The 15,459-nt window shown below is 32.0% G+C and overlaps 1 protein-coding gene across 1 annotated transcript; it reads right to left on the bottom strand.

The window, feature by feature from the left end:
* Nucleotides 1-5,229: 5,229 nt before the first annotated feature.
* Nucleotides 5,230-13,883, bottom strand: LOC132724846 (lysophospholipid acyltransferase 7-like). The gene is made up of 7 exons (XM_060709803.1): nt 13,649-13,883; nt 11,014-11,140; nt 10,107-10,263; nt 8,936-9,087; nt 8,215-8,423; nt 6,330-6,509; nt 5,230-5,614 (listed from the first exon to the last, which is right to left on the bottom strand). Exons 1-7 carry the CDS (start codon nt 13,855-13,857, stop codon nt 5,269-5,271), a joined length of 1,380 nt encoding a protein of 459 aa, XP_060565786.1. The 5' UTR covers nt 13,858-13,883; the 3' UTR covers nt 5,230-5,268.
* Nucleotides 13,884-15,459: the final 1,576 nt, after the last annotated feature.

The raw sequence follows: 15,459 nt of genomic DNA, 5'->3' as shown, positions 1-15,459 counted from the left end.
TTGACCCCAGGGCTTTTATTTGAACAAACTTGGTAGACATTCACTAGAAGATGTTTCATGCCAAATATCTTAGCTCTAGCTCTTACAGTTCTTTAAAAGAAGATTTTTTAAAATTTTTACTTTATGCATATAGGGAAAATCAATGACCCCCTGGGGCGGGGCCAATTTGGACCCCAGGCTTTTATTTGAACAAACTTGGTAGACATTCACCAGAAGATGTTTCATCCCAAATATCTAAGCTCTAGCTCTTACAGTTCTTTAAAAGAAGATTTTTTAAGTTTATACTATATGCATATAGGGAAAATCAATGACCCCCTGGGGCGGGGCCAATTTTGACCCCAGGGCTTTTATTTGAACAAACTTGGTAGACATTCACTAGAAGATGTTTCATGCTAAATATCTTAGCTCTAGCTCTTTGGGTTCTTTAAAAGAAGATTTTTTAAGTTTTTACTTTATGCATATAGGGAAAATCAATGACCCCCTGGGGCGGGGCCAATTTTGACCCCAGGGCTTTTATTTGAACAAACTTGGTAGACATTCACTAGAAGATGTTTCATGCCAAATATCTAAGCTCTAGCTCTTACAGTTCTTTAAAAGAAGATTTTTTAAGTGTTTACTATATGCATATAGGGAAAATCAATGACCCCCTGGGGCGGGGCCAATTTTGACCCCAGGGCTTTTATTTGAACAAACTTGGTAGACACTCACTAGAAGATGTTCCATGCCAAATATCTTAGCTCTAGCTCTTACAGTTCTTTAAAAGAAGATTTTTAAGTTTTTACTATATGCATATAGGGAAAATCAATGACCCCCCGGGGCGGGGCCAATTTAGACCCCAGGGCTTTTATTTGAACAAACTTGGTAGACACTCATTAGAAGATGTTTCATGCCAAATATCTAAGCTCTAGCTCTTACAGTTCTTTAAAAGAAGATTTTTTAAGTGTTTACTATATGCATATAGGGAAAATCAATGACCCCCTGGGGCGGGGCCAATTTTGACCCCAGGGCTTTTATTTGAACAAACTTGGTAGACACTCACTAGAAGATGTTCCATGCCAAATATCTTAGCTCTAGCTCTTACAGTTCTTTAAAAGAAGATTTTTTAAGTTTTTACTATATGCATATAGGGAAAATCAATGACCCCCCGGGGCGGGGCCAATTTTGACCCCAGGGCTTTTATTTGAACAAACTTGGTAGACACTCATTAGAAGATGTTTCATGCCAAATATCTAAGCTCTAACTCTTAGGGTTGTTTAAAAGAAGATATTTAAAGATTTTTCTTTCGGTTGCCATGGCAACCAGAGTTCTGCATGGAATTAAATTCTTTGAACAATTTTAAAAGGTGACCACCAAAGGAACATTCCTGAGAAGTTTGGATGAAATTGGCTCAGTGGTTTATGAGGAGATGTCTTTTAAAGCAAAAGTTTACGGACGGACGACGGACGGACGGACGCCGGACGAAAAGCGATCACAAAAGCTCACCCTGTCACTTTGTGACAGGTGAGCTAAAAATAGCCCCTACTTTGTTAGTCATACCATAAAACATGTAAAACAAGTTTTGAATTGGAAAAAAAATATTCATCTGAAAATCTTACAATTTTCATAAAGTTGATTTTCTTGAAATATTTTGGGTCATCTGTATGCAGCTTTAAAGCATGAAAATGGATTTTTTCCCTTATAAAAATGAACAAACAAAAAAAATATCTAACATTCCTCATTATTTGATTTAATATTCTGCCAAATCACTTGGCTATGACAAAATATGTGATCAGGAGACATCTGTTAACAATAACATAAGGTTACTGCCAATGATCGCAGCCTTGGCTTACAAGTACTTGATAGTTTTCTGTTATATCTTTATATACAAGGTTTTTAACAAATATTTGTCGATTACAACTGTACAAAACTCCATTGTGTCTCTTCATTTTCCTGTCATGCTTCCAATAATTGGTGTAAGCAGGCAAAATATCGAAGAAAATATGTGGTAACATATGATATCATGTAATAAGTTTTGATCTTTTTTTATGTTAACATATCATGTAATAAGTTTTGATCTCTTTTTTTTTTGTCATTTAAAATATTGAGCAAATTTTATGCATATATAATAAATATAAATAGAGACATATTTGTATTAAGCCTTGAAAATGTTTTCAATTTACCACCGTTAGTAACTCCATTATAAAAAAATCATACAATCCAACTTTATAATTTGTTTTATGCTATGTTTTACACAATTTTTAAACAATCTTTTTCTTGTTTGTAACAGTTACTTCAAATCAAAACTTGCTGTCAGTTAACGCTTAATCTACTGAATTTATGCTTTGCATCTGGAACAGTCCATTTTAAGTTTACAGGGTATTCAGTATTCAAAAAAAATAAGCTACTAACAGTATAGAGCCTGGTAAGACTGCATGCAGGTGCAGGCTGTCATGGTTCTACACTGATGATAAAGGTTCATTCCTGCAAGTAACGGAATAGGGAATATCTCGACTGCCACTTCAAATTATTGACATGGGGTATGCATAAACACAAGTCTGAATAGCAAGAACTGCTTAGGCTTAGATGAAAGATCTGGAAACCAAATATGTTAAGTCTCATTCAATATAATGTTTTTACTTCAATGATCATCTCTCATACAATAATTAGTGGATAAATTTTGTATAAAATTTAAAATATAAGTATAAAGAATGGTGACTGCATCAACTATTATATCTTAAGATATATTTAATATTCATGAATGATCTAATTGAGCCAATGGTTGGCTAAGTACAAGAAAACCACAGATGGATTAAAGTGATCACATTTTCTCATGTAGAATACAGGTACTTAACACTTACTGCGGTAAACACTTTGTTCACTACAAGCCTTATTCAAAATATAAATATTAAAATGCGGATTTCATAATTTTTACAATTATTATAAGTCTAATCATAAATTATTTTATCAAAATTTTCTCTTAACATAAAAGAGCATAAACAAAGCAAAGTTCTTCATCACAATAACATTGATCGTATAAAACTTGAAAGTGCCGCTAATAGATAAAAGGCCAGTTATAATATTAAATGTGATGCATTTTCCACAGAAGTACTTAGATCTAGTAACTTTCTAGTAGTAAGCACCAAGTGTATGTCTTGACAAATGTAAGAATCTTCTATAAACAATAAAATATAAAAAAAGTGTCAAGGATTCCGACCAAACATGAAAAATCAACAACATTGACAATATAAGACATACATGTATATTAATATTGTGTAAAACATACATTTTAGAACACAATGAGAAAAATCAATTTCACTTCGGCAATGAACACTGTGAAATAATGTATTTGTTACATATTAAGACAAAATAATTGTATAATGAATCAAGAGCTCAATTAAAAAATGCCATTAGTACAAATTTATAACAATTATATTAACACTATAAAGAGGATAAGTTTAATACTGAATTTATTGAACAAGTTGGATGAAATTATATTATGTGAGCTCTGGGGAGCATAATATTACTTTATTAAATGAGTTCAATAAATTCAGTAATGAACTTTCATGAATTATCACATACCAAAAATAAAGACTGTTTGATGTGAAAAAGGACCATTTTTCATTTACAGGCCTATTGTATAACGCTAACATTTTTGCGCTTCTAAACACTATTTGTATAATACAAATGATGTCACGTCAAATTATATGCACGGCCGTGCAATACCATTTTTACCGAGTCTTAAAAGCAGCAAGGGTTTCTGATAAACTATATCATTAGCAAAATATATTTTATCACAAACCATGCCACAGGAGTGTAATAAAGCCATTTAATAAAAACAATATTACACTAGTATAACACTTTGATGTGACAAAATTTACGTTATATACAAACATAGCATTAAACTAAAAAATTACAATATGCCACTAATAATAATAGAATATTATATTTGTGTATATTCAATACTAAATTTATTTGTTGAATAAAACAATATTATTCAACTTGTTCAATAAATTTAGTATTAAATCTGCATTCATTCAATGTCCTATATATATTATTAGGCCAATAACATTACCAGGGTGTAGCTTTATATAGGTCTTGGCCTACACATTCTTTAAGGCGGGTAAAAAATAAAATGCCAAATAAGATTCAATTTGAAAATGCAGGTTAGTGTATGCGGTAATTTACAAAAATGATATGTTTTTTGTGTAATTGGAAAAAATGGGGTATACAAAAGGTATCAAAGAATACAAATGATATCTATCTGTAATTGTTAAAGTTACCACCTCACAATTTGGCCTTCACATGAATGTAAACCAAGCTATACCCCTGACTTCAATAAGGTAGTGTATGTTAAAAGTAAAGCTATATAGAACATCTGGATTTCAATCATCCTATACTACATACTAACAGTATTTTATTGACAACAAATTTACATAGATCATGTATGGAAGACATAAAGATTTAGCATAGAGATCACAGTTGCTCTACATAATTCAGGTACATTGTGTTTCCTTTCCTATTTTTGTGTGAAAACAGAAGAAAATAATTGTCACAAAAATCTATGTAAGAAAAGTTAGAAAAATGATTTTTTTGCCAATTTTGAACAACTTGCATCAACGAATATATTACAATCAAATAAATAGTGCATATATTCATACCTGTGTTACATTTACATCACACAATTATTATCAAAATATACTAGCAATAAGTTAACACAATTTGTTCTCTTACAAAATTACAAATATGACATACATTTATCAAAAATGTGACTAACAATATTGCAACTTATGATAATGTATATGTAAAGAAAGTAAGTTAGTAAAGATACTGTAAAATAATACATGTAAGTAGTATTTTAAAGAACAATTTATCATACTCTGACAGTGTAAAAGACATAGATAAGGTCATAAAACTGACCAGTCTTCAGTGACAAAATAACTTATCAAAATATAGTAAAACGTCCAGTTATAAACCATGTCTAGTTGTAATAAGCCCTTCCAGATAATTTAAGTAGTCTTTAGTGAAAAAAAATGAGAAAGATTTAACTAGATATCAATTGGTTTAATTAAAAATTTCCCTCTTAATGATCTTACCTGCTCAACATTATCTGATTAAACAAGGTCAACCCATGATATAAAAATCAAACATTTTGAATAACATATCTAAGATTGTATTTAAAACTAATACACATGGAATGCTACTCCACCAATAAACTTAACAATAGTCTATATAATATAAAAATTTCTTTAAAAAAAAATCTACTTTAACATTAAATAACCTATAAAAATATCATTCACTCTTCTTCTTTTTTGATTTTTTCAAAGATTTCAACGCAAGTCCAATAACGATAAAAATAAAGATAACTATATGTGGTATAAAATATATGGTACTCCAGTATCCTAAAGTGTGTTCTAAACTTAATAGCAAGAATCCCATACAGTTGTAGTCGAAGCCGCGCATCTTGAAAAACCAGCACGCCCAGTCAAACAGGTGAAGCTGCGTTGCCGAGCCCTTACGGAAAGCTGCGATCATGAGATCCTCCGCGATCAGAATGGGGGGCACCGTCAGGAAGCTAAGATAATATCCTGGATGTATTCCATGCCAAAATGCACTCACCCCCATAGTTATTGCTACCCTGAAATGAAACAATTTTTTCATAATCTAGAATATAGTATACTTATTGTACGATGGAAGAAAAAGATTTGTTTGTTTGTTTCATTTTACGCCTTTTCCCAACAGTATTTCAGTCATATAGGCGGGTAGCTTCCTAACCATCGTTCCTGGAGAGTTACACCAGTACTAGACTACCTTCCTCCAAGCTAAACTACCAAAGCATCTCCCGGGGATCGAACCCACGCCAGAGAGGTAACTGGATTAGAAGTCATCAACTCTAACCCCTCGACCACGGAGGCGGTTAAAAAGATTTGTGTATGTCATACAGATACCCTAGTCGTCGCATGATAATGCCCCTGCTTTATTCAATATGTTGAATATTACTTGAAAGTAAGAAGATATTTCATAGAATCACAGTTGCTGTATTAGCAGCTCATACAAAGTTGTAAAAGAATTCAACAAAAATCTTAATAGGAAATCAAGTCAGCAGTTGAGAAATCAAAAGGCTTAACCATAATCTAAGAGAAAGAAAAAATAATTATTAAATTTTATATCTTACTAACACAGTCATGAAAAAAAGTAGGACATTTTACATTTTTACCCCTAAATGCAATATTGCAAAAGTGAAAAAAATATGAATTTGCAATATTGCAAAAGTGAAAAAAATATCAATTAACAATATCAGTAAGTACATGAATAATCTGCAGACCAATCAAGGCTTAAATTAAGGTACAAACCTCATGGCACCATAGGACCTGGGTAAACGTCTATGAACATACGCAGCTAGCCAATACTGTACACTCATGTTCCAGCTCCGTAAACCATCCCTAGTTGTAGGGGCCAGCTCACAGCCCCAGATACTCAAATTATGTATAGTCTCAAACTCATACTCAACAGATTTCTGGTCCCTTTCATGACTGTAAAATATGATGCAAATAGTTGGAAATATCCAAAGACAGATTATCAAAGAAAAATATAGAAGTGAAAAAGAGTATAAAACTTTTAAAAAGTTTAAAACTTACTAGAAGATGTTTCATGCTTAATATCTTAACTCTAGCTATTTGGGTTTTTTCAAAGAAGATTTTAAGTTTTTGCTAAACACATATAAGGAAAATCAATGACCCCCGGGCTTTTATTTAAACAAACTTTGTAGTCACTCACTGGAAGATATTTCATGCTTAATATCTAAACTCTAGCTATTTGGGTTTTTTCAAAGAAGATTTTTTAAGTTTTTGCTATACACATATAAGGAAAATCAATGACCCCCGGGGCGGGGCCAATTTTGACCCCAGGGCTTTTATTTGACCAAACTTGGTAGACACCTATTAGAACATGTTTGATGCTAAATATCTTAGCTCTAGCTCTCTGAGTTCTTTAAAAGAAGATTTTTTAAGTGTTTACTATATGCATATAGGGAAAATCAATGACCCCCTAGGACCGGGCCAATTTTGACCCCAGGGCTTTTATTTGAACAAACTTGGTAGACACTCACTAGAAGATGTTTCATGCCAAATATCTAAGCTCTAGCTCTTAGGGTTTTTTAAAAGAAGATATTTAAAGTTTTTTTCTTTCGGTTGCCATGGCAACCAGAGTTCTGCATGGAATTAAATTCTTTGAACAATTTTTAAAGGTGACCACCAAAGGAACATTCCTGTGAAGTTTGGATGAAATTGGCCTAGTGGTTTATGAGGAGATGTCATTTAAAGTAAAAGTTTACGGACGACGGACGGACGGACGAAAAGCGATCACAAAAGCTCACCCTGTCACTTTGTGACAGGTGAGCTAAAAAGGGAGTACACATTGCTAAAGGCTCTTAATCCATGTAAATTTACAAAAAGAAGTTTAATCAATGCAAAAATAGAACTTACTGCATTAGTAACGCAGTAGAAATAGAAATATTAAAAGGTGATAAAAATACTACAAATCAGTCATTAATTGTACACAAGTTATAATAATAAGAAAATTATTTCTAGAATCTTTTTACTTTTCTTAAAATCTTATTACACTTTTCTAAAGTTTGATTTTCTTGAAATATTAGTCAAAATTTTTTCTTTGGTTACTATTGATCAACAGAAAAAGATCAACTATATAGAGGATATTTGTTTAGTTCAATGTAAGATCGGAGTATATTTCACCGAGTGAGCACCAAAAGGTATATTTCACGAGTGGCGCAGCCACAAGTGAAATATGAACTTTTGGTGTTCACAAGGTGAAATATATTTCGATCTTACACTAAACTAAACAAATTTTCTTTTTATTACATGCAAAGAAACGTTTTAAAAAGATATTAAACCTAATACTGAATGAAAAGCGCACCAAATAATAATATAATGTGACGTCATTTACGACGTCACGTCATTACGTTGGTACCCAGTACAGTGCACGCTGGTATTTTACTGAAATAACGTAAGGGGCTTAAATTCAAAACAGTGAAATTATCAAAGTGATAATTTCACTGTTTCAAACAGTGAAATTACCAGTTTTATATCACTGATGTATTTCTATAAACCACCGGAAAGCATGTAATAAACATTGATATTGTTACTATACATGATAGCTTTAAGCTGTAAAGGCTATTGATACATTAAACCAATCTCTTGACAAAACAAAAATAACCCTTACCAATGTTTCAGTGCCTTGAGATTAGTTGGTCCTTCCCCACACCGGGCTTTACTCTCAACTGGATATGCTCCGAGCCCTGCCATCATGGACATTACTTCGGACATGATCCATGCTAAATACAGACGAGATCGAAATATTTGGAACATCGGCACCATGTAAAAAATACGGAACCAAAATGGATTTTCATGAAACTCTTCTGTTTTAACATACTGAAATAAAAGAAAAATTATCATTTATTAAGGGAAAACAATACCTCATGCTGTTATTTCGCTAGATTATAAGTATAAAGACCATACACTTGTACATCACAGAGACCACTATTTAAAGAAGTTTTAAGGGTATAAAGCTGTATTGGACTTTCTATAATTATTAGAAAATTTGTTTGCATATTTATGAACATCATTCTAAAGTGCTTACCTTTGCAGAATTATGTTTGTAAATTCTAATAAAATGTGTATGCGTGTTTAAAATCATAACTAAATCTACTAAATATATTCTAAAATATTTATTCAGTTTTTATACATATTCAATGTATAATAATTATTAGATAATATTTTAATGACACTCTTTTGAGGTATGATTTTAAAAAATATGAAAACACTGTGATTATACGGTTTTCGAAAAATCTTTTTAATACATCTTTATTCATCTGGTTAAAAGATTGACATGCTGTATTGGCAATCACATGTATAGTTAAATTTAGTAGCAAACAATTGTTTACCTCTATACTAAAGAAGTAGGAACAAACAAGATATATTGCAGCTATTATTGGTATTTGTTTTAATCTCTGTACAGCATATTTATATATAGGTATATGAGCATCTTCAGGTATATGTAACATGTCATAGTATGTTCTGTATTTGTAGTATGGACCTGAAAATACAACAATAACTAAACATTATCAACTACTTCACACACACAGTACTAGATATAAAGACCAGGGATATTTCCCTCCTCTCTCCCTTCTCCACCCCCTGAATAGCTTAAAGGTAGTATTTGTCATAAACTTGAGAATTAAATTATATTGGAAATTATTCATTCTGTGCAAATTGTCTATTTCTTTTAATATTTTCTTAAAGGCACTCCACTGAGGTCTAAAAGTAAAAAAACATTGAATTTCTTATAAAGATCAATGGGGGTTCTTAAAACAGAAACATATTTAGAAGATAATGAAGAAATTAACCCGGAAATAAATTGAAATCGAAACATTGTGCTATTCATAGTCCGATTAGAGTGACGCTTTTCATAGGCTTTTCAATTTTGGTTATTCTTCACAATAGGAATAATTATTCTTGAAAACAAAATGAGCGAATGATCTGAAATTTTGCACATGTTACTTTCCTAGACCTTAATCAAATGAAACATTAATCTCGAAAAAATTATTTCTAGTCCCATCATGTAAAAAAACCCTTGTGGTGTCCCTTTAATAAACAACTATAGATTGCATTTGTTGTGATTATCAGGTTATCTTAGTTAATTACACAAAGCTGATTTAAATAAACATCAACATATATACAATGTCAAAGCAATAGTGAATACTCAAGGTTTTTGTTTTCTTCTTCTGAAAAACATGAAACAGTCTGCTTGTGTCAACTGAATCTATCATGCAATCAGTGCATACCAAGATCAGCTGGCTCATCTGTGCTGACTGATCATGGTCTGCACTGTACTCTTCAGTCAGTATTTATTTTGAAAATTTTCAATATAAAAGATGAATTACCAATTGAGATTTGTTTTTTTTCCCCCCAGACTATTTATATATGTATAGAACAAATGAAATTGGGTTCATCTCTTTTTTCCATTAATAAGAACAGGAAAAAAAGATTTTTTTCTTTACATCTTATTATAAATCAAACTTTTGATCCAAGAAGCATTTCTTGTATTGAAAGTACCTGTAAATAAGCCAATGTAGCACAGGGAATAGTGTATGGTATCTAGGAAGGAAGGTTTAAGTTGGAAGCTTTTCCTTAGGGCAATATCTTCCTCTGTATCTTTGTCCCTCTTCTGCACGTAATCAGCATCATGTACTTCAAATGCTACTCCTATCATCTGTTGAAATTCACACAAATATTAAATACTTCAAATTTTATTTTATTTTTCTATTTTACATGTAGTTGCGTTTTAGCCCTAAACTTGCTGGAACTGGATGAGATTATTAGTCTTTGTTCTGGTTTAGAGCAAGGCCAGCCTACATAACTGTGCAGTATGATCAGATTCTATTCTGTTAGTAGCTCTTATATTTGTGTTTTGATATTGAAATCCCTTAAAACTTTGAATGGACTGTTCCATTTAAAGGAAATCTGTAACAAAAATCAGCAGGTTACGGGTGACACACTGACAATGTAAAATGTTATATAGAGACTAAGACCAGCTTTTCTTGTACAGGATGAACTTGTGTACACATCCATACATTATATCATTTACACAATCATTTACATGTACCTGAGCATGACAACTTTAACCCTCCATCATCCAGCTTGTTCACATGAAAGAATCAAACATTTCACTATACATTTAGTTTTTAGTGCTGTATTCTGGCTATTGAATAATCACAATTCATTTGCACAAAAGAAAATATTAATTTTTATTGACAAGACAAAATTAAAAGATCAAATGAATAAACAAATCAGTTTCATATAGATCTAATATCATGTTTAGTTCAAAATTCATCTACCAATTTTTTAAAAATTCAGTCAGCACTTATTTGCCTAGTAAAATAATATGTTTAGAAAAGAACATAATAAGATAAAATTATAATTATACTATATGATTTACTATTTAGAGTTCACTTATAATTACCCTAAGTGCATTGAATAGTTGAACAGCATTGGTAACTGGGTGTGGTCTTGACAAACCAAACAAGTGAGCAGCTCTGAAGAAAGCTAGGTAGCCAAAACACCAGGCAAAACTGGCAACATGACACCACCTGCAAATATAGAATATTACATTTAGAATTAAACAACTGCATATTTTGTTTGATTAAACAGAATGTTTACATTAAATAGGAGGTCCCAGTAGGCAATTATACTGCTCACATGAGTAAATGAGAGTGTAGATTATGACAACTTTTTACCCAAAGCCTATGATTTATATAGCCTTTGTAGAGGTCAACTAGGCAATGCTATATTATGCCTATATATAAATTATCTTTGCTACATAGATTTTGTTCTTTCAGTGAATATAGTTCAGTCAGAAAGAAGTTTTTCTCTGTATTTATGTGAAAAAAAAAGAAATGTCCGGGGAACAGTGGGTTCTTCTTTGATAGTAAATTGCAAATTTTGTAGATAAAGTTTGAGTAAACTTTGTCCTTTGAGATTTTGACCCAAAAATAAATAAGCTGGTAGTACTTATAAGGTATTTTTTACATACAGTTTTAAGTTCCTAGGAAAGTAATGCATTTTAATGTTAAGGCCAGTTGTATGTTTTGTTATTACAGAGCTGTGCCCTTCAGTACATTATTTTAGGCACAAACAGGCATAATGCCACATGAGTAGAACCACTGACATTCCTTCAGCTAGCTGAATAGCTCCCTCACATGAAAGAATTCAAAGTCCCTTTCGAAAGTTTCCTGATTCAAACCCACAGCGGTGAGGGGCAAGTGGCTTGAAGTCAACAACCTTAACCACTCAAACATGGACACCGTAAAAATAGATTTACAGACAGTTCACCCCTCAGACAGTTCAACCTAGGTCATTTTATGAAGACACTTCACCCCTCAGATAGTTTACCCCTCGTTAAACAAAATTTGATTGAGACAAAACATTTAAAACATTTTGTCTTGATATCTCTTCTTTACTGTAAAGTAACAAAGATAATTTCAAAAAATCTGTTGACTCTCAGTTTCTATTGTGATTGTTAGTGATCGTACATCTTAACTACTTTTATAGTAATTCTATTACTTCTTAAAAGTTAATTAGCTAAACTATCCTTAAGTTAAAGTTTTCTAGTAGAGGGCCAAGTTGACCCGCCGGTGTCGAGTTTGTATAGGGCCGAGTTGACCCACAGGGGATTCTGTCAATTTTTTTCCTTTCCCACTATATATATAATATAACAAGGGATACAACTCAAAATTGCTCAATTCATGAAAAAGTAAATACAACGCAGTATACAACAGTTTTTTTTCTTCTGATTGTTGGACATTGATGAAAGAATTGATAATTTAAAAAAAAATGACTCACTTTGTTACATGGACAAGATATTATTAAAAAAAACCTTTCATGTTTCATTTTTACACACTGTCGTAAAATTTCGGTTTGTCAAATTACACGTGTAAAACGACATCTTATGCAAACGTATGCTCATATAAGAAAGTTTAATCACGTAATCAGTTAAATATTAATTATCCAACACCATCAATGATGCAATCATTAACTTCTGGTACAAATTATTGTAACAATTTATGTTTGTTTTGTTAATTTCTATCCTCGGCTTCCATTTTGATGTTGCCCGTATGATTGTTCCAATGCGTAAATCCAACTTCTATTAGTAACTGTCAATTTCATTGGCTAATGAATAATAATAATTCGGATAATAATGGCATATAGCCGCGACGAATAGCTGTTTTTTCATCAGCCAATGAAAATACTTGGAACATAAACACACCTGCAAAATGGACGACAACTTGACAGCCAATGTAAATATTGAAATGTTACTGTTAGCTATTTCCTGTAATGTTACAGGTTTTAATAAAGTGTTTGTAGTAGAACTTGGGTATTGACTCGTTCATATATTAACTTCTACAATAACTTTGATGGAATAGAGGATATTTTATACAGTTTACACGTGTAAATGCATTTTACGAACCCGTGCTGGTAGTGCGAGGCCACGACTTGTATCCCTTGTTTATACGGGGAAGTCGAAGACCGGGCCCGCGAAGCGGGTCCGGGCTTTGGCTTGCCCGGCTATAGACTACACGTGTATATTTTTAAAAAAATCAAATAAAAAACAATTAAAAAATATATAGAATTCTATACCTATCAATGAAATTTTCAGTGTCAGTTCTAGTCGGGCGCTGCCATTTACAATGTAACTCAATGATAATAGGCGGGGTATTCCGATAACGGAACAAATCTCAACTTTTCGGATAAATAATAAACGTCGAGTGTTCCGAGTGAAAACGGAAGCGGTGCATGTAATACCGAATGACACCTTTAAAACGGAAAGAATGAAAGGAATTTTTAACGACTTCCCCGTACATAGGCTTTGCCTAATTTCATATTATTATATATATAGATTTAATAAAATAATGACAGATTTCCCTGTGAGTTGACCCTTTACCGAAACACTTCACTCCCATTTTTTTTATTTTGAGTTCAACATTAATTAATGTGGAAACTATTTAATGTATTCAATCGTTATAGAGTATATTTATTGTTTTAACATATTTCGTACTTATAGATTCCCTAAAAATCAATTCAGAGTCTCATTTCCTTACCTAGCACCTAGAAATTTGATCAAAAGACAATTTCCTAGGGTGACTATTAAGGGATGCATGGCTTCTATACCGCAAGGAAATATTATCAAACATATGCCAATGCATGTTGATAGAAGTTTCTTCTGTAATGGAGTTTTTGCATATCGTATTAAAACCCCTGCGCCCACTGAAACTATAAGTAGAATTCCGTAAACATAATCATCCGACATTTTGACTCAACGTGACCTTAATAACCAAGGTACTCCGCATGACATAGAGTGGTAGTAGTGAAGAGCTTCGCTTTACGCTGGATTCATGGTCAGACACATATATTGATTTTCCCACAAAAAAGGTCCCTAAAAGTAATAGACTTCAAAACGAAAGATTCTCGTACGATTCATATTGCACGGAATGATCAATGTTACGAAGAAAGTATTAACTGATGTGTCTTTATCTTGACTCTGTTTTCGTACATTTTATTGAACAGCAGTTTTGCAGATAAAACAACAATGGTTCGAATATCCCCAAAGACCACTTGATTAGATTAAAATTACATACATGTAGTTCGATAATTTAATGGTGATGATTAAATATATTGTTGTTCAGACAATTCAATCATAACATCTGGCAAGACGGATCTTCATAAGCTTTCACGAAAACATGCAATACAAATTCGGATAAATTTAATCAGATCCCTGTTTTTGCTGGAATCATAATCCCTTAATTGAGCGTGTTTTCTAAATGTCTACATTGTAAGATTATGAATATTATGTTATTTTAATAACATAAACATACGCTACTGGTTGTTTTTGTTATCTTATCCCGAGAATCAATACTCGCAATTATTCTTCTCAAAGATCCTGTATAATTGTTAACACACTAAAAGATCCTGTAAAACATTTTTTTATGGTTTAATATCATAAATATGATGCTCAAATTAAGATTTATCAATTGTAAGTTCCAAAAATCATTTTTTATAAAGCTATTACCGAATTTTACATTTTATGTAAATAAAGGAGGTAATTAGAAATTTATTTTTTATAAAGTCTAAGTCAAATTTTCACTAAGAAATTAATGCATATATTTTATATATTGGGCACAAATATTTGCAGTACATATATACATATTCTTCGATGTTTGAACATTGTTTTATAAGCATAATCATATACATATATAAAATTTCACTCTTAAGTTTGGTAACAGCCTCTTCTCCAAATCCCTCCCGAGGCGTGCACGTCGCGGAGATATATTTGTTAAAGCTCGAGTCCTGGACATTCAACCAAAATGTACACACTATCTTTCATTACAACACTAATCCTCATAAGCTTTCCAGATAGCATGTTGTACAAATCCGCATAAATTGAATCAGATCCTGGTTAAGACTTGATTCATAATTACCTAAGGTCTATATTGAAGGTTTATACAATATTTTTTAATAGCTTACATATACGTAGCGGTTGAATTAATCACTTAAAACAAAGTCTAATCGGGACAAACAATATTTGCAATAATCCTTCTTAACATAATTATATTGGTTGATTCAAAACAGCATCTCTTTTTTAGAAGTCAACCCGGTTATACTCTTACAAAAACGGAAAGTTCTGAAGCAGTAACTTATTTAAGTAGGTGGTGCTTAGAATTATCCGATTAAGTAGCATAATGCTGTTCCTGAGGTATTTTCTTAATAACAGATTGTCACGTGATAATTTATATAACTTATCGGTATAAAAGAAATAATTTCAATTTGTAGCGTTTAATAAATGCCAGTTTGCAATTTAAGCAACAACACCGGAATCAACTTCAGACATGCTTTGTGCGGTTTTGATGTGTTT

This window comes from Ruditapes philippinarum, unplaced genomic scaffold (assembly GCF_026571515.1).
Source record: "Ruditapes philippinarum isolate M1 unplaced genomic scaffold, ASM2657151v2 ctg5350_1_1_1_1, whole genome shotgun sequence".
Lineage (NCBI taxonomy): Eukaryota > Metazoa > Mollusca > Bivalvia > Venerida > Veneridae > Ruditapes > Ruditapes philippinarum.
This window is presented reverse-complemented; position numbering and strand designations above follow the sequence as displayed.

Excerpts from the sequence above, each read along its gene's own strand:
- LOC132724846 (XM_060709803.1), bottom strand. The coding sequence starts at position 13,857 with ATGTCGGATGATTATGTTTACGGAATTCTACTTATAGTTTCAGTGGGC. Across the intron at positions 8,424-8,935 it reads CCTACTTCTTTAGTATAGAG|TATGTTAAAACAGAAGAGTT; the intron begins GTAAACAATTGT and ends CTTTTATTTCAG. Across the intron at positions 6,510-8,214 it reads CTCAAGGCACTGAAACATTG|TCATGAAAGGGACCAGAAAT; the intron begins GTAAGGGTTATT and ends CATATTTTACAG.